This window comes from Mesoplodon mirus (genome assembly GCF_964341445.2).
Source record: "Mesoplodon mirus genome assembly, chromosome: 2".
Taxonomy (NCBI): domain Eukaryota; kingdom Metazoa; phylum Chordata; class Mammalia; order Artiodactyla; family Ziphiidae; genus Mesoplodon; species Mesoplodon mirus.
The window spans coordinates 35,707,281-35,727,100 of NC_138977.1; the positions used below are offsets into that span (position 1 = coordinate 35,707,281).

At 41.4% G+C, this 19,820-nt stretch overlaps 1 protein-coding gene across 3 annotated transcripts in view; it reads right to left on the minus strand.

The window, feature by feature from the left end:
- Nucleotides 1-19,580, minus strand: part of AFF1 (ALF transcription elongation factor 1) — a 215,672-nt gene extending 196,092 nt beyond the window's left edge. For all 3 annotated transcript variants that reach the window (XM_082632232.1, XM_082632233.1, XM_082632231.1), the window contains exons 1-2: nt 19,499-19,580; nt 6,767-6,840 (exon numbers count right to left, since the gene is read on the minus strand). In XM_082632232.1, the coding sequence (XP_082488358.1) occupies nt 6,767-6,804 (38 nt within the window). In that variant the 5' untranslated portion in view covers nt 6,805-6,840; nt 19,499-19,580. The remainder of the gene's footprint in view (nt 1-6,766; nt 6,841-19,498) is intronic.
- Between the last annotated feature and the right edge of the window lie 240 nt (nt 19,581-19,820).

The window sequence follows — 19,820 nt, forward strand, 5'->3', positions numbered from 1 at the left end:
GAAGAAAAAAGAGAGTGGGCAAGAAGTATGATAAAGTCTATACTAAATTCGGTTAACATGCCCAGTCAGGGCCAATGTTAATTCTTTATTGCTGCTACAATGCACAAGATTTCTTTCTTTCTGTCTGTCTTTCCCTTGTGTCCCATCCTCCACCCCCGCCTTTCCTCCTTCCCAACCTCCCTGTCTCTCTCCCTTTAGACTGTTTTCCCCTTAACAAGAAGTCTTGGACCACCTCATGCTTTCAGTAGCTTTAATAAGACCCGTTCACTTAACAATATCTATTAACATCTTATCTATGTAAACACATACAGTCCAACGCCTACCATTTTAAAATCATTTTAAAGCAACAAAAATGCTGGCACTCTGCATTACAGGTTAAGAAGAAGGCATCATCTGATGAAACGATCAGAACTTGCTGGTCAAAGGCAGAAATGAAAATGCACAGTGCCTTACATGTTAAATGTTATTTAGTAATTCAACAATTTCTCAGGGGCTTCCCTGGTGGCGCAGTGGTTGGGAGTCCGCCTGCCAATGCAGGGGACACGGGTTCGAGCCCTGGTCCAGGAGGATCCCACATGCTGCGGAGCAACTAGGCCTGTACGCCACAACTACTGAGCCTGCGCTCTGGAGCCCGCAAGCCACAACTACTGAAGCCTGTGCGCCTAGAGTCTGTGCTCCGCAACAAGAGAAGCCACCACAGTGAGTGGCCCCCACTCGCCGCAACTAGAGGAAGCCCACGCACAGCAACGAAGACTCAATGCAGCCAAAAATAGAAAAAATAAATAAACTAATTTAAAACAAAAACAAAAACAATTTCTCTCCAAAACAAACTAGTTGCCACAGCATTCCCTTTAGTCTGATTCACACATTCAACTATTAATTTCTCCAGGCTTTTTCTTTCTCCAGTACAATGAGGCAGATTACTATCTAATCTGACCACATTACAGGGTTATCATGAGGTACAGAAAACAAGATTCAGATTCTGAAATAATGTCCTCCAGGCTTCTGAAAAAGAGGAAACTGGAACTGAAATGCTCTTCTTTCTAAACCTGTTCCACAGATTCCAAAGGAGGCTGACTGTTACAGCTTCAGAAGAAAAGGATTGTTATAACCGAAGCCCTCCAAAAAGAAAAAAGATTCTTCCCCAAATCAGGATAGTATAAAATCAGTGTTCCTATAAAGATGGTATAATCCTAAACAATTCAACACAATGTCCATCTTATCTACCACCACAGACCAAAGTGTCACCTAAAATGATACAATGCCAACTGCTTGGACTAGTAGCCATTCTACTGAAGGCACTGAAAAAATATTAATTCATTCTCCTCCAACTCACAGCATTAGTAGAATTCAGAGCTAAAGACAAAGAGAAAAAACGTACACAAATGAACTTGAAACTGACCTTGGGCACACTGACTTATGAACTTAGAATAATCTTTTTTGTTTTTTTTTTTTAATTTATTTTATTTCTTTATTTTTGGCTGCATTGGGTCTTTGTTACTGTGAGCAGACTTTCTCTAACTGCAGTGAGCAGGGGCTACTCCTCGTTGTGGTGCGCGGGCTTCTCATTGCAGTGACCTCTCTTGTTGCAGAGCATGGGCTCCAGGCGCCCGGGCTTCAGGAGTTGTGGCTCACGGGCTCCGGAGCGCAGGCTCAGTAGTTGTGGCGCACAGGCTTAGTTGCTCCTCCGCATGTGGGATCTTCCCGGACCAGGGCTCGAACCCATGTCCCCTGCATTGGCAGGCGGATTCTTAACCACTGCACCACCAGGGAAGCCCATGAACTTAGCACAATCTTAAGATGACTCTAAACGTAAATCTACCTTACAAGAGAGCAATTCCACCCCTAAGTAGCTACCCAAAAGAATGAAAACATAGGGGCTTGATGACCTCTACAATCCCTGTGTGTGATTTAAGACAATCCCATAGCCAATATTAAATGTAAAATAGACCAGAGAAAAACTTTTAAGTGTATCCACATGCCCTGCAAATAAACACACTCTTGTGTTTTGTTTTTTTTAAAGGTCTATTTCCTCTATTACTCTCCTTCCTATGTATTTTATTCCTGGAGTAGCTCACAAAGGAATCCCTTCCATCCAGAGAGTTGCCTCTAAACAAAGCCTTTCTCCTTTGAGGTAGAACTGAGGAAGGTACTGACTCTCCTGAAACCCAGCACTATACCATCCTCACCAGAGCGACAGAATTAATAACGTATCAAGGACTTATGATTTACCAGGAACTGTGATAAGCACTTTACATACATTATTCTCTGTATGCCCATTTTAATGAGGCTTTAAAAGTTGAGCAATTTGTCCAAGTAACCAACATGTCAGAGATCTAAACACAAGCTGTGGCCCTGGAGTTCCACACTCAAGCCCACTATATCACCCATGCAGTAACAGGTCAATTGGATTTTACTGGTAAATTTACTCAATACTTCTACAGTTGAGTCTTTCCCCCCCTACCCCCCCACCCCAAAATTTAACTATCCATTTGGGAAACAACTAATTCTGAAAAAGATTTCCTCAGGTCTGGGATGAGTCTGAAACCAAACTCTTCTACAGCCATCAAACTGAATGACTCATCTTAAAACTACATATGACAATGACACATACTTCACACTTAGGAACCATTTTCTAAAATAAAGGGAAACAATGCATTCTATATAAGAAACATCATTGCACTTGTAAATCAGGCCTAAAACAACTTGCTTGGGAAATACAGGAAATTTCACAATTCCAGGTGTGGATTATTTACAATGCCCAGGCCAATCACTGTTCCAGGAAAACACGGCCTACAGCCATTAATCTCTCTCCTGAGCATCTGGATGTCAGGCCCCTGATTTACTTACACAAAGAAAATCTGTCTATATAATAGGTGTTAATCAGCTTAACACCTTGTAGCCTCCTCACTAATTGAGGACTCTCTTCAATTAGGAGAGTTAAACATTATTTCAGACTCGCCTGGGGAAGTAGAGAATCCACGACTACAGCATTATGAGTCAGGGTTCACAGAACGCAATCCTTCAAATCTTCACCCAAACTGAAAAGCATATCAGCAAATCTCCTAATGCATACAGAAGGGTAAGAAGGGGAACATGGTAGTGACATAACAAAAAGACACGTTCTCTCTTTCAACAAGGAAAAAGAAAAGTAATTACAAACTCCAGGAAAAATAAAAATACCACCCAAAGATGAAGGAATTTAAAATGTGGCATGAATTTGAAATTTACTCAGCTAAAGAGTTCATCTGTCCCGATCAATATGAAATTTCTCAAGTGGTACTTGGGTTGACTTTGAACCCATAGAGGAGAAATGAAACCCTAAACACTATTTTGCTTCCCAATCAAAATAATGTGAATAATGCTTATTGGTTTTTCAGCTTTTATTATCAATTAAAGGACAAAGCTCGCAAGGGCACAGATGCTTATAAAATAAAATGGACTATCAATCTGGACAATTTAAAACTAAAAGCAGAGCTAACAGTTGGAGGGTAGAGGAGAGAGAAGTGGAAAAAAAGTAAGGATAATTTACTATCGCATTAGACTATGAAAAGTTGATGGAAAATTTTTTAAATTTAATATTGATTATACAATATAATTAATATGGTACATTAATTTAAAATACCTTATTATAAAGACATATAAATGTTAAAGATATTCAAGTCTATAAAATAAAAGAAAATAACGTAAACATCAAAACTAAATAGACAACGTAAAAGAATATACTATATGATTATTTTTAAATAAAAACCAAAAGCAGGCAAAACAAATCCATGGTGTTAGAAGTCAGAATAGTGGCAGGCTTTGAGGGAGACAGCAGCTGAAAGGGGACAGGAGGGGCTTCTGGAGAGCTGGTATTGTTGTTGCTTGATTGGTTACACAAGTGTGTTCACTTTGTGAGAATGCATTGAACTGTACTAATAATGTCTGCCCTTTTCAGTTTGTTATACTCCAATGACAATTTTTAGAAAGAACAAAATGGGGAGGGGAAGGAAGGTGAGGGGAAATATTAGTAAATCAGATTCAATAATGTCTAATGCTGATAAATTTGGAAGCCAGGGAATAAGCCTATTATTTACAAGAACTAAAACAAATATTGTCTTCACACATGACATTAATATTCTGTCCACGCTTATGACTTCTGATAGCCCTAAGCAAACTAAGGATTCACACTCAGACTTCTATTTAGTTTGAGCAATTAGAGCTGCCTGCTCAATACACATCTGTTTCCTTTAAAATATATGCTAGTCCTGGACCAGTTCCACATGAATTTGATTTTTTTTTTTTTTGACTACTAAAAGATGAGACTGCCATGACTAAACATTTAAACAAGTGAGCTATTTGGTATATATTAAAAATAGAGCTCCATTTAGGATTTTCCCTAGCTTATCACTTGTACTGGGTGTTAAAATTAAAAAGGACCACATCAGGGAGGTAAGGAGTTGAAAAGGTAAATGTAACAAATAATAAAAACAGCTCTGTAATTGCTAGAATGTCACTACAAAGGGCAGTTACCTATCCTAACTTAATAATTAGCAACAATAGAAAACATATGTAAATAATAAGACCTCAAAATACCTTTTTTAAATTGTCACTGATGATGTTGTTAACTATTATAATTGATTCTCCTACCAGAAATTACCCTGGATGCAGTGTCAATAACCAGAAATAGTTGAAAAATCATACCTCCAAAAAATCTTAGAATTGAAATTTAAAATTTCTTCACCCCGTAAAATTTCATTAATCTGATATGTAGATTTCTTTGTAAAAAGACCCAGTTTTAATGTTTTATCAAATTCAAATCTAATTGATTAATGCAAAGGGACTCCAATCAAAATGCCAACAATTTTTCTAGAAAATGACTAATGACTCCAGAGTACACGTGGAAATGTAATCAGATGTGAATAGCTATAAAAATTCTAAAAATGAAAAGTAATGACAAAGAATCTGCCTGAATATTAAGACCTATAAAAATACACTGAAATAGTATAGCACCATTGCCAGAAGAGGCAATCAATGGAACAAAAGAGTCTAATAATAGACTCAACAATCTGATGGAATTTGGACACAGCACTCAAATCAGTAAAGATAGATGATTTAATAAATTATGTTGTAACAACTGGTTAGCCTTTTGCTTAAAAAAAAAAGGCTCCCTAACATCCGCAGACTTTTTTCATTTCTTATTAATATGGAAATTTACAACACACACTTTACACTAACTTTAATTACAGATGGATCAAAATGCTAAAAAGTCAAAGATCTAAAATGGGTTGCAAGTTAAGAAGGTGAAGCAGCTAACTCAGTGTGTGAATCCAGCTGTGTGGGAATTGTAGTGAACTAGAAAGCATCATGCTTCCCTAACTTTTTTTTTTTTTTTTAACATCAAGTCTCTGGGGCAAGCTGACAAAGCAGATATCTGCAGGAGGAAATCAGGTGGGAGTTCTGGTTGGGGAGAGCAACATCTTGGCACACCTGAAAAGTACTAATGGCACACCACTTGGGAAGTTTTGAATTAGAAAGCTCATGACTCCTCAAAAAGAGGAGTAGCTATTCAATTCCATCTGAATGTTGCTATATTGCAATGCAAACCCAACGTTGTTAAGTTTTTTAAGAGAAGATGGAAGTCTAGATCATTATGTAAAAATCATTGGTAGATATATTTTTTTAGAACACTGTGAGAGGCCAAACAAAACCCATCTGTTGACCAGATCTGCCCCATAGGCCACCAGCTTACAAGTTCTGATTAAAGGCAAAAAATGAAACCTTTCAAGTGCCAGCAGAGAACACATGACATTATTTTCTCAATCTTGGAGTAGGAAAGACCTTTCTAAGCACAATCAAAACCAGAATCCATAAAAAAGACATTTAACTACATAAAAATTTAAAACTTATGTGTAACCAAACATTATGAATAAGCCTAAAAAAACGGATGATAACAGCTTCCCCTCTGGCTCTAGCAGAATGTGGACTGTTGCAGCCTGGGTCACATGCTTTCCTCTGTGGGGGAGGAGAGTGTACCAAGTTTAACAACAGTACCAACAGGACCACCTGGAGTACAGGAAGAATTTCCTAAATGAACCAGAAAGGAGGAGGAAGTAGGAAAGCATCAGAATGGTCCAGAATTAGTCACCATCATCTATTACTCAAGAAATATTAATTAAGTTTGAGTCTACATGTCTCATACTTTCATATATATGTATCTGAGCATCTAATAGTATAAATAAAAACTGATCAGTGATATTAAGAATTCCTTCTGGATAGCAAATGGGTTATTCTTAATAACTGCTTCAGAATATAAATATGCTCCCCTCAACCAACCCTGGTCATGTACTATATGCAAGAACCATATGTACAGAGTTGGAGGGAGAGATGTGAAAGTCATAAAATGTAACTGACAGAATTCCCTCTTTCAAAGCTCTCATGATAAGGCGAATTTCATCATGATATCTGTTTCAGTACAAGCTGAATAGGTGTACATTTTCCCAGATCAGTGTAATCTGGACCAGTACCTTGAACAGAGAATTAAGATGCTGATCTAACATCACAACCACATGTTAAAGAAATGAGTTAAGAGACTACTAGATTTAAAGAAAATATGTAGCCAGTCTAATAGGTTTGACTTCATGTAGAGAAAACAGAAATTTTCACACATTCTCCAGCACCAGAGAGTCATAAGTCACAAAAATAAAAAGGACCAAACTTATTCTTTGAACAATAGATTATAAAATTAAATATCACATCCTTGCATCGTGGATTTCACGGTTACCTGTTGCCACTGCTGTTGACTCTTCCGGTAAATGCCATCGCTGCCAGTCAGTGGAAAGCGACGAGTCTATTCATCTGAAAGAGACACAGCAGCCTGTGAACATTAGCCCATAAGTAAACTCATAGGTACACCTGACCTGTAAGAAATCTTATTGGACACAGAATTCAAAGTTCCCATTCGAGTAAGAGAATGATTCTTCACCAACTCTCAAGTTGCGTGAACAAACCGGCCAGCATACCTCAAAGGCCAAATACACTTTTGGCCAAATGCACTTTTAATTTTAAGGCTGCTACTCAAAGCAATTTCAGCCAGGAAAAAAATGTGCACAAGTGTATCATGAGGAGGAAGAAAGGAAATAACATTTCCCCAGTGTCTACTTTGTGCCAAGCATTGTGTTAAGCCCTTTAAAAATGAATTTCATGTAAACATTACAATACACTTGCAAGGTACATACTAATACACCATATACCAAATACCCCATTTTATATATAAGAAAACTGAAACTCAGTTTTAAGTTAAGTTGCCTAAGGTAATAGGTTGTGTCAACAACCTCACTAGAGTCAAAAGAGAAAATGGTGAAAGAGTATGGACAAGAAAGAAAACTAAGAGTTGATCTTCACATAAGAATTCAACACTAAATAAAAAAGTGGGCCCAGTTTAAGAGCCAATCTTGAGATTTTACTTCCACTCATAAAAGGTACTTAACCCCCAAAGCAATTCTGGAGCATTCTCTCAGAACAGTACTGGTTTTAAAAAGTTGTTATCCAACCTGGGCAGATGGCCTTGGTACTATCTCGTGTATCTCTAGAAACAACCTCTCTCTCTATGGTTAACACTATCAACAGCTGTTTCCTTTTCCCTTTCTTGTATGTATTTGTAAATTTACTGCTCTTATCCTAACTTGCTTTAAATAGTTTCTCTTTTTTCAAACATCCTTAAGGCAAAGGGTATGTTACCAAATTATCTTAGTACCAATTTAACAAACTATTTGATACAAATGGAAACATGATGTTAAATTTGTAACTATTTTAGCTTGTCTGCTACTTTAAGAGGCTGTTATACTTTTTGCCTAAGGCTGAAGAAACGCTGAATAGAGTCCTTCAGCTCTACTCTGCCTCTTGATAAGGTCTTTTATCTCCCCCTCCATGAAATTAAAATTGCTGACTTGCTGACTACAATGTTTCATATTAGTAGATACCACTTGTCACTCTATCTCCTCCCCCAAAAGAATGCAACACAGATGCTACAAATATTCTAATTAAACTCACACTAGTAGAGCTCAAATGTTCAGGGTCAAACATGCTTTGGAGGAGACCCCTCCTTCAACTGGCTGTAGTGGCCCTCGGCAAGTTTCCTAAATTCTCCAGCTCAAACCCCAATCACCTCCCTCACTCTCCCCCCTTACTCTCTCATTTTCCCTCTCTCAAACACATGATTTTTTAAATTATTTTTAATTTATTTTATTTTTGGCTGCATTGGGTCTTTGTGGCTGCCGGCGGGCTTTTCTCTAGTTGTGGAGAGCGGGGGCTGCTCTTCATTGTGGTCCGCAGGCTTCTCATTGCGGTGGCTTCTCCTGTCGGGGACCATGGGCTCTAGGGGCTCGGGCATCAGCAGTTGTGGCGCACAGGCTCTAGAGCGCAGGCTCAGTAGTTGTGGCTCACGGGCTAGTTGCTCCACTGCATGTGGGCTCTTCCCGGACCAGGGCTCGAACCCGTGTCCCCTGCATTCGCAGGCGGATTAACTACTGTGCCATGAGGGAAGCCCATCAAACACACACTTTTTTTGGGGGGGGGGGTGCACACTGCGCAGCTTGCAGGATCCTAGTTCCCCGACCAGGGACTGAACCTGCACCCTCGGCAGTGAAAGTGCAGAGTCCTAACCACTGGACCACCAGGGAAGTCCCTCAAACACATACTTCTGTTTCTCCTTCTTCCTCTGTCTTTCTCTACCCTCCTTTCCCTCCCCCTTCCCCCACCTCCCCTCTCTCTCTCTTTCTCTCTCAACATGCAGGGCTGGCCCACAGCAAATTATCAATAAAATAGTAGGCATTTGCTTTGGCATTAACCTTCTTAACACTGTAAAGCCTTCTCAAGAGTCCATGATGGCAGTCCCCAACACAGCCCTCCCAGTGAGGACGGCCCACCTGCTTGCGGCCCAACAGCGCCCACCCCAGGGCGGATTGGTGGAGAAAGGAGGGCAGCAAGGGAGGGGGCGGGGGGGCTGTTGAGGGATGTCAACCTGACAGAGTGGTCCTGAGTTCCCTTGTTTGTTCATTTACTCACTGAGCCAACAAATATTTCCTGGGTATTTACTGTAAGAATAAGAGAGTGAAGGAAATAGGCACTTGCCATGCTGAGTTTACAAACTACAGGAGGTAACCAAAGATGAAACATAATATATAGACGTTAGACTTTTTTTTTGTGTGTGTGGTATGTGGGCCTCTCACTGTTGTGGCCTCTCCCGTTGCGGAGCACAGGCTCCGGACGCGCAGGCTCAACGGCCATGGCTCACGGGCCCAGCCGCTCCACGGCATGTGGGATCTTCCCGGACCGGGGCACGAACCCATGTCCCCTGCATCGGCAGGTGGACTCTCAACCACTGCGCCACCAGGGAAGCCCTAGATGTTAGACTTTAAAAGGAGAAAAACAAAGTGAACAGTGTAGAGTGCCAGAGAGGAAAGGAGGTAAGGTGTTACAATTTTATACAGAGTGGTCAGAGAAGGAAACATTTGAGCAAAGGCTTAAAGGAAGTGACTAGCAAACCAGGCAGAGCTGTAGTAAAAGAGGGTCTAGCACTCTGGGTGATAATGATGTGTCAATGCTCATGTTCCTCAACTGTAACAAATGTACCACCCTAGTAGGAGACAGTTGATTATGGGGGAAGCTAGGGGTGGGGATGGGGACACGGAGGTCTACAGGAAATCTCTATAACTTCCACTCAGTTTTGCTGTGAACTTAACTGCTATAAATAGATAGATAGATAGATAGATAGATAAAGCAAGCAAGTCAGCCAGCCAGCCTGTTTTTTAAAAAATGGTCCCAGGAACTGACAAATCCAAGACTGAAGGAGTCAGCTGAATCCCTGGCTCTCACTACTGGTTTCTTGGGTGGATGAGTGAAGTACAAAGTGCAAGAGACATATTCTCGGAGGCATCTGGCCCCTGGGCACAGCCAGGGACTTGTGTGTACAATTCAAATTCATAACCTTGTATGGTGGCTCAATCCGTTCCACAGAAGCAAGGGCAAGGAGGCTGTATCACCAGATTATTGACTCTTACGTCTCACAGGAAAGACCAAATTCAGCCTATGAAAGTCTGCTTAGATGCTGATGTATGTATGATTTGCACAGCTGTACAGAGTAGCCACACAACTCAGATATAAGGTTAGTTAGGTTAGAATGGAGGCCTACTGTAGTCAGGAAGTTATAACCCTAAACTACTGCTAAGAAAGGCAATTAGTATATGCTTCAGTTAATGTCTCCTTCGAAAATCTTTCTTAAAAAGTCACATTTGTACAAGGAGGTTTGTGCAATAAAATGTTGTTTATAATAGCAAAAAAAAAAGTGGTAACAACCTAACACATATAAACACAGAAATGGAAAATAAATTATGGCACATGAGAAACAATGACACATCAAAAAGAATAGGTTGGGGCTTCCCTGGTGGCACAGTGGTTGAGAGTCCGCCTGCCGATGCAGGGGATGAGGGTTCGTGCCCCTGTCCGGGAGGATCCCACATGCCGCGGAGCGGCTGGGCCCGTGAGCCATGGCCACTGAGCCTGCGCGTCCGGAGCCTGTGCTCCGCAACGGGAGAGGCCACAGCAGTGAGAGGCCCGCGTACCGCAAAAACCAAAAAAAACAAACAAAAAAAGAATAGGTGTATCCAAACAAGATGCTGAACAAAATGTACAATGTGAGCCAATTTGTTTGAAAAGAAAATGCTTTCCTTTTATATTTATGCATAACACACACCCAAAACACACATACACAGAACCAAACTGTTAATAGTGGCTTCTCTGGAAAGGGGCACTTTCATCTTTTATTCTATATGCTATGAATCCTTTATTACCTGTGTAAACATTTTTTTTCCTAAATATAAGGGTTGAGGGGGATGTACTGGCCCATAAATATTGAAATCAGAAGGTCTTCCTGAAGTTTTCATACTTTTTTATATTATTCTTATCAGATTATAAAGACAAAGCAGAATAAAAAATGGGGGAGAGGGGCAGTTTAAAATCCTCCCGTTAAAAAAGAGCAGTTAAGATTCCAACTTGGCTCTATATTAGAAACAGAGTAGGAACTTCCCTGGTGGTCCAGTGGTTAAGACTCCACACTCCCAATGCAGGGGGCCTGGGTTCAATCCCTGGTCAGGGAACTAGATCCCGCATGCCACAATGAAGATCCCATGTGCTGCAACTAAAACCCGGCACAGCCAAATAAATAAATAACATAACATAACATAGTGCTATACAGCAAAAAGAGAATAAGTTCAAGTGAGACAGGTGATCCCTTTGGGCAAAGTAAGCCCTACCAGCCTCAGTGCTCCCATCTGTAAAATGGAAAACAGCCTATTTTACAGAGTTACTGAGAAGAGTGCTTTATAAATCTAGCTAAAATGCCCAGAACACTGACACATCGTGGGTATTCAATACATAGCAGCTCTTATTTAAGTCAGCAATGTCTATCTTACTTTTTATATAAGTGAAACAGACTATGCTGCATGTAGGACTGCACCTTGCCAGATCTATTTAAGTGACCCTTCATAGGCCTTCCAGCCTCTTGCAATGCAAATTTATTCAGAAATAAAAATGTCATGTACATCAAACTACTTTTCTCCCGAAAATAGGTAAAACATTTCAAGTAAAAAAAAAAAAATTTAAGTTTTATAGACATTTACGCCATATACATATATAATTACAAGGAAAGAGAGAGGGGGAATACAGAAAAAATGATTCAGGATATTTTCAAATATTCTGTTCTAGGTCATTAAGTGCTCCCAAACTTAGCACATTCTGGGGAACCGACTCTCAGCAGTCTTTGTGACATGCTTGTTTAAAGGCCTGCTTTGCAACCTACTAGGTATATAACCTCAAGAAAATCACTGTTCTCCCCCAAGGTCTCAGCCTTCTCATCAGTAATATGGGGCTTCGTGGGGTTGTTGTAGGGTTAAATAAAACGGGTGTAATGTTTTTAGCACAATGCCAAGCTCATGGTGAGCACTCAATAAATGGTTGTAGTTGTTCTAGTTATCTTCCTGCCAACCAAAGCACATGCTAGGGACAATCCATACATTAGAGAAGCTTTTCAACTGGACAAACAGCGCTAAGCAGGTCTCAAAGTCCCATGACCATGACCCAGTTTCCAAAGGAGAATATTAGGAAAATAACTGTCCAGAGACCAGAGGATGTCTGGTCTGGTCAGTAGTCCCTGGTCAGATCTCCTTCCCCTTTTCCACACATACCCTCCAGGAATAACAGTCTCTTGGTAAATGGCAACGTGTCATGGGTGAGTCATGGGTCATACACTGTTTTCATCTGAATTCTCCAGAGCTCTACCCCAAGCACCCCACAATCTCCCAGGGCCCCAAACTGACCTGAGCACCTACAATTCCTTTAGCTCTCCAGTGCCACATGAAGCCCACATGCCTAGAAATTCATAATGGAACATGATTTCCCCAACTATCTCTTCTCCACTTCAAATCCTTGTTCTAGGGGGCTCTGGTGCTGCCCCCAGACTCAAGTACACATCCCACACCTTGTCAGCTCCCTCTCATCATTCAGGTCTCAGCTCAAATGATAAATTCTCAAAGAGGTCTCCCCTGAATCCAGTAGCTAATGTAGCCCTGCTGTGCCCTCCTGCCTACCTATGCTCTATTCCATTATACTCTATACGGATTCAGAATGTGCCTAGCTGCAAGTAACAACTGCTTAATCAATAGAGGTTTCTACTTCTCCTATAGCAAGTCTAGAGGAGGGTGGCTACTGGTATAATTTTAGCTGTTCAGTGAGGCCATCAGGAATTCTGGCTCTGCCATATTTAGCACGCTGTCTTTGTGCTTGTCATTTCATGGTACAAAAAGGTTGCTGCCATAACCAGACGCCTTTTCAACATGCAAGGCAGATAGAAGATGAGAAGAGGAAGGTGTGGCTATGTCAGCCACATCTCTCTCCTTTTGTCAGAAGAGGAATCCTTCCCCAAACCTATCTAAAAACCAGAACTAGGTCACGTGGCCTCCTCCAGCTGCAGGTAAATCAGGATACAAATTGTTGTCACTGGCTGAGAACAAACATGATCTATCACCTAAGGCTGGGCACAATGTAATCCCACACACAATCAAGGTTCTCTTAGCAACAAAAAAATGGGAATGAGCGCCGGGGAAGAAAAGAACAGTGTTGGCCACACTTATCTTTTCATAGTACTTACCACTATCTGAAATTAACTTATGCTAAGTAAATAAATATGTTAATGTTTCTATCTCCTCCACAGAATGCAAGCTCTGTGTCCAGCTTTACATATATATACTCAGAGCCTATATTTTAAAATAACTGACTGTCAAACTTTCTCCCAGTAGGCAGGTATTATATACACTGGAATATAGTAAGGGTAGTCTAGGTTATGCTATAGTGGCAAATTAACCCCCAAATTTCAGTGGCTTGATAGCACAAAAACTTATTTCCTGATTATTCTTTATGTCCATTGCATATTGCGGGGGGTAGGGGAGGGGTGTAAGAAGGAGGCAGGGAGTTTTCTCCATACTGAGAAACCTAAGCTGGAAAAAAGCCAAGTTGGAAGCTCCACTATCTCAAAATGTGGCTGCAGGGTTTACTATAGTCAAAAATAGAGGTGGAGGGTGTCATAAGAGCCACTTAAATGCTTCAGTCCAGGAATATATGTTACTCCCACAGACAACCCACTGGACAGAATTAGTCACATGATTCTGTATAACTGAAGGAGGCGGAGACACTTGGGAGAGCACATGAATGTTGGTAGTAAATATTTAAGCCTCATTCCCCATGGAATGGTAAGATTATCATACAATGCATCATCGCCATTTTAGAACTTAGACCCATTAAAGAAGTTTCTTGGAATGAACTCAAAGTTAGGGATACTCGGTAAAGCAATTATTTCATCTTATAAGGCAATACTTACCATTAAAAAAAAAAAACCAAATGTTTTTCCTTCAGGAGTAATAATAGGAAATATTTATGTAGCACTTATTATGTTCTGCTTCAAGCACTTGCCAAGTCTTATTACCTTTAACCTACCCAACTACCCAGTAAGGAAGATACTACAGTATTGTTAACTCCATTGTATAAGGGAATGGAAAAGTATTGGGAGCCAACTCTCCATCGGTCATTTCTGCATATTGTACAAGCAGAGGCACCAACTGCCTTTGTTCCATACAATCTTTAAAGATACTTGTATAGCGAACAGCTTTGAAAAATATAATGTCTCCTTCTAGAGCAAAGGGCAGCAGGTTTACTATCCAGTATAATCAAGATAATGTCTCCCTCTGGAACAAAGGGCAGTCATGCTTACTGCCCATTATAAAACATTAGGATTCCCTAAGATCAGGATTTCTCTCCTTAATATAATCCACTGTGTTTGCAGGTAACGTCTGACTCTCTCCACATCTCTCCTCTTTGGAAACTGGGGCTTAGGGAACCAGTGTAAGAAAATGGTGATACTCTGGCCACAGCTATTATTATGAATAATAAACCCATTCCCAAGAGTCCATGAAACTGTGGCAGGTTAGCTTGTTACCTTGAAAGCAGGGTAAAATCTCAGAGCCTTAACAGTTCTTGACAAGAAGTTAAGTAATTTGCCTAAGGTCTGACAGCTAGTAAGTAGGTGGCATATCCAAGATTCAAGCCCAAGCTGTCTGGCTTAGAAACCATGCTTTTAAATTCTCTGTTATACTGCAGTAGTCCTCAAAGTGTAATTCCAGAACTAGAAGCATCAATATCACCTGCAAACATGTTACAAGTGCAAATTCTTGGGCATTACTCCAGACCTACTGAATCAGAAACTTGGGGAGTGGGGGAGGAAGAGACACATCTGTGTCTTAAAAGCCTTCCAGGAGATTCTGATGCTTACTATAAGTTTGAAAAACACTGCCATATGCATATATTCTGCATATATTCACTGTATCTATAAGATAGAACAAAATGGTATGAGTATATCCTGGTTTACATAGGGATGTGAACTGACCTTTCATAACTTGAATAATAGATTTGAAGCACTAAGGGAGATGGCTCCTAAGCCCTTGCATTTAATTTTTGGGAAGGTAGGGATCTTTATTTGGTGCAAATAAATACCACATGTCTGTTTAATAGGTCTGCATATTCTCCTTTGGAGTCACAAATATATGTCCATAATGCTAAATGAAAATACCTGCTTTCTTATTCCCATAATGATTAGAAAGAATTACTTAGCCAAGGAGAAACACTATTTATATTTGAGAGTTAAGCTGTAATTCTTGAAAAACAGGAAACCACATATCAACACAGCCAACACAGTGTACCACCGTAGAAAGGGCAGCAGGCTTTGAGTCACAGAGTCAAGTCACTTAACTTCTTCAACTCAATTTCCTGATTTTAAAATGGAGAATGAACTCCAACTTCAGAGTTGCAATTAGGTCTAAATGATATGTCACGTGAAAGCTGTTGGTAAACAGCTTTTGTGCTACGTGGATGTAAACTCCACCTGCATGGGCTCTTTCTCTGTCTTGATCTGGTGTTATCAGTTTCTCCAAAGCTTAGAGTACTGTCTGGCACTAGAAGATGCCCGATACTTATGAGGTATTGGGAATGAACATAAGGTATTATATTAATGATGTAATTGATTCCTCTGGGCTCCACTTGTCACAATAATCTCAGTCTTTTAATAGGAAAAAGTCACTTGAACAAGAAATCCTTAGTCATGTTTTAAATGGGACAGATAATTTAAGAAAATCAGCTGATTTTTGTCCCCTGGAGAACACTACTGAAGGAGTTCTGTCCTAAGGCATAAGACAGAAACTCCTATTAGCAATCCTCACGGCCTTAGGAGCCTCATGGTTTCACATCTACGACAATCTCTTGTGCTCTTGTAAACAGTCAGGAATAAAGGATGTGCACCTACAAAGAACTAAATATTCCACATTTACTTCTTCACTGTGGTAGAATTTTAATAAATAGATTACAGGGTTTATGCAATCTCTTTTAATGAAATCTAATATTAAATCAGCAAATATTAAATAAGCTACTATTGTGTATAAAAAGAGACTCCTAGAAAACCACTGTCAAATATCATTTGAGAACAGAAATCATTGTTGAATTTATAATTTAATGAAAAATATAATTTATTTACAAAACTTTATGTATGGCAAATGCAGTTCCTTAATTTGTACTCTCTCCAACATACTTTCTCGATCTCCTGAAAAATTAGTTAACGGTCTAGTCTTGAAATAGGGGAACTTTGGGCTTTTAGCTTCAACAGACAAATCTAAGATAGCAATGAATTCAAGTTTAAGGACAGCTTTCAGTGTAGAGCTGCAATAGTAAGGAGAATATCCCAGCTATGTTGCTATACCTTAAGGGACATCTGCAGAGTATATTGTCCCCTGTGTATGTCTTATAATAATTCAGATATTTATATATAAATTAGTTCTACCTTTTAACTAGTAGTACAGTCTATCTCAAGATTTGGAATTTTAACAGTCAACTAACTTCATAATGGATTATGCAAATTTGTTTGATGAAAGAGCACAAATTACAGAGTTGAATGTGAAACTCCTTTCGTTTGCTTCTTTAAAAATATGGGGCTTCCCTGTTGGTGCAGTGGTTAAGAATTCACCTGCCAATGCAGGGGACAAAGGTTCGATCCCTGGTCCAGGAAGATCCCACATGCTGCAGAGCAACTAAGCCTGTGCGCCACTACTACTGAGCCTGCACTCTAGAACCCACGAGCCACAACTACTGAGACTGCATGCCACAACTACTGAAGTCTGCGTGCCTAGAGCCCGTGCTCCGCAACAAGAGAAGCCACCGCAATGAGAAGCCCGTGCACCCCAATAAAGAGTAGCCCTCGTTCGCCGCAACTAGAGAAAGCCTGCATGCAGCAATGAAGACCCAATGCAGCCAAAAATAAATAAATAAATATTTTGTAAAATATGGAAAACAAGTTTGCCTTTCCTAAGCTTTTTTTTTAACTCATCTTTTCAACTCCCAAGGCAATATAACTTCAACTAAACAATCACATGGCTACAGTGATTTATAGAGGTACCTAATAAAGATGCAACTCATATATATACATATATATACCTTAATCGAACAATACTCTTCCAATGTGATCCAAAACCAAATTAAGCAAGTATCTTAGTCAATAAAAAAGTTACGTTTAGCTCCACCAAGTCCTTGCAAAATTCAGTGAAACCAAAAGGAAACAGAAGAGAAAGCCAGTTTTGACATAGTCTAACTACTTACCATCTCATAACCCCACAATGAAACAGTGACTTCTGGTAGCAAAAAACGCATGCATATTCTGCATCTTGTAGGAGAAAGCAATGTTGAAAATCACCTGGGCTTTACTCTTGCCGTAAATTCTCAGTCTCTTGATGATTTTTGTATTCTAAATTAATGCACTTGAGTCTTAACACATTTTGAGTCTTCAAAATCGTATCTTGATTAAATTGAAGAGTTAAGCAAATGCCAAAGACGCTAAGAAATTCAACTGCTACAGTGAATGAATAAGACGTATTAACTCTGATATGTAACAGTTCATTTTCTTCCTGCAAGTGGGAAGCAAAGAGTCCACAGTAACACACCTTTAAGTTCCACATCCCTAGCCTCATCATCGCTGTCAGTTCTATTTAGAAAAAGAAAAGAGGCGGGGGTGGGGGGAGGAAGTCCCCAATATCTAAATTCTTTTTTTTTTCAAAGCCTTGTATCCCACTCTTCAATACCTCTTTGTCTTAAAGTGACCAAATCTGTCTCAAATCATTTCCTTTGTTCCCTCTCCTAAATTAGCTGAATTCAAATTAGTTTTTTAAGTACTAGTTTATCTATTCTACTTTCTCTCCTAGTCTCCTTTCATTCTGGCGGGTCGTTATCCTTTAGTTCTCTCCATTCCTCTTCTACATATTTATCTTCAAATTAAATACTTTCAGACACTGGCAAGAGACGCCACTTTTAAATGAAAGCAGGCAAACCATCCAGAATTTTCAACTCTCCTGTGAATTTATTTCCAGAATATCCACTCAAGGAACCCTCGCCACTAAAGATGAAAGGCAAGCTAAGGAAATACATTAGACAGAGGAAGTAAACATCGAAACAGGGCATGCCTAGGTATTCTTAAGCCTCTAAGCAGAACTAGACTCCCGGGTCCAAAGGTCTTTCTTTTTCGTGACTTCTATGCCCTCGCGGAGTCTGACAACACGTTGGTCCGGGAGGGGTGTCCCACCACCGCCCGTTCCTTCTACCACCTCTGCATGACCTTGCTCTGAAATTATCTTGCACAAGCAAAATCCCCCAAATTCTCAGGCCGGTCCCTTGCCTGAGGTTTCTGTGCCTCAATTACTGAGCTCTTCTCACCTTCCAACCGTCTCAGGGAACACTGGGTCTTCGCCTTAATGTACGGTTTCGCCTTTAAAGTTTTAAATCTGTCTGGTTTCTTGATGGTATGTCATCCCTCATCCCCCATCCCTATCCCCGCCTCCAACATACACCAAGAGGGTTAAGATTACCCCATCCCACCCTTAAAAAAAACAAAACTTCGTCTGTAAGGCCTTCCCCACCCCCACTTCACCTCCCAACAGAGATGAGCTCCCGAAAGATTCGGACACACCTCCACCTCCAAAGCCAAGGGTCTTCCTGGGACAATTTGCACAACGATACGGGGTCTGTGTGTGTAAACTCCTATAAGACTAACCTAGGAGGAAAATATCAAGACCTTTGAAGGTCCCTCGCAGCTTCATTAACGATACTCCCAACACATTATAGGAAAGTATGATTCCTATAACCCTCCAATTCCTCTCCTTCCTAATTCGCCGACCCCGGCGCTCGCAAAGTCGGAGGGCTAGCGTGCGGCAGTTGGAGGATCAAACATCAAGAAAAAATTATCGGCAAGGGAAATTAACCAGTACCATGTTCTGCAGACGCCGTCTCCCTGTGTGCCAGGAGCAAGCCTCAGAAGGTGCCTCCAACTTTTCTCCTCCCTCTCTAGAGTCTGCGGACCACCGATGCACGCTTCCACCTCAATCACAATTTGATGAGATTGGAACCACCAATCTGTCTCTACTAGACGTAGGGGGGAGGGGTGACTATGACGGGAGGGATGGGAACTCGTAATGGAGGAGAGAAAAGCCCCGCTTTTACTCCCCCTGAGAAACTTCTGGGACTCTTCTATTACGCAACCCAGGGACCAGGCTCCAAAATCCGAACATCTTTCCGCAAGACGCGGGGCGCACGGGCCAACGTTTGATTTTGGGGAGGAGGATGGGTCCCTTCCTGTGTTCCCCTCCCCAGTTTTTCTAGACGCAACCTGCCGGGATTTGTAAGGGCGGTGCGAGCTCTGCGTCTCCTTCGCCCGTTCTCCCCTAAGGTTCCCACTGGAAAAGCGGGAACGCCAGCGACTTGAGCCAGCGTGCTGGGAAGCCGGCAGCGAGGCGGCAGAGCCTGGGCTTCCCAGAAGTCAGCGACCGCGGCGTTCAGGCCAGGATGACCCCCAGCCCGGGGGGCGCAGGGTTCCGCTTACCTTCCAGACCTTTAGTCCTCCAGTCTCGGGTCGTGCGCCCTCGCCGCCTCCGCCCGCCCCTGACCTGTTGCCGTGGGGAAGGCGCGCAGGTGTGGGGAGCGCAGGGCGCTCAGCGGCGTTTAGCGCTGGACCCGGCTCCCAGCCGCGGAGGCGAGAACGCAGCTGTGCCAACGACGCGCGCAGGCGGCGGCCGAGTGCGCAGGAGCCGCGCGCTCGCCCGCTCGCTAGCTGGCAACCTCTGTGAGCCGGCGGCCCAGGAACGCCCAGGAGGCGAGGCCACGCCCCCCAGGAGGTCACGCCCCGCCGCTCTCCCCGGCCCCGC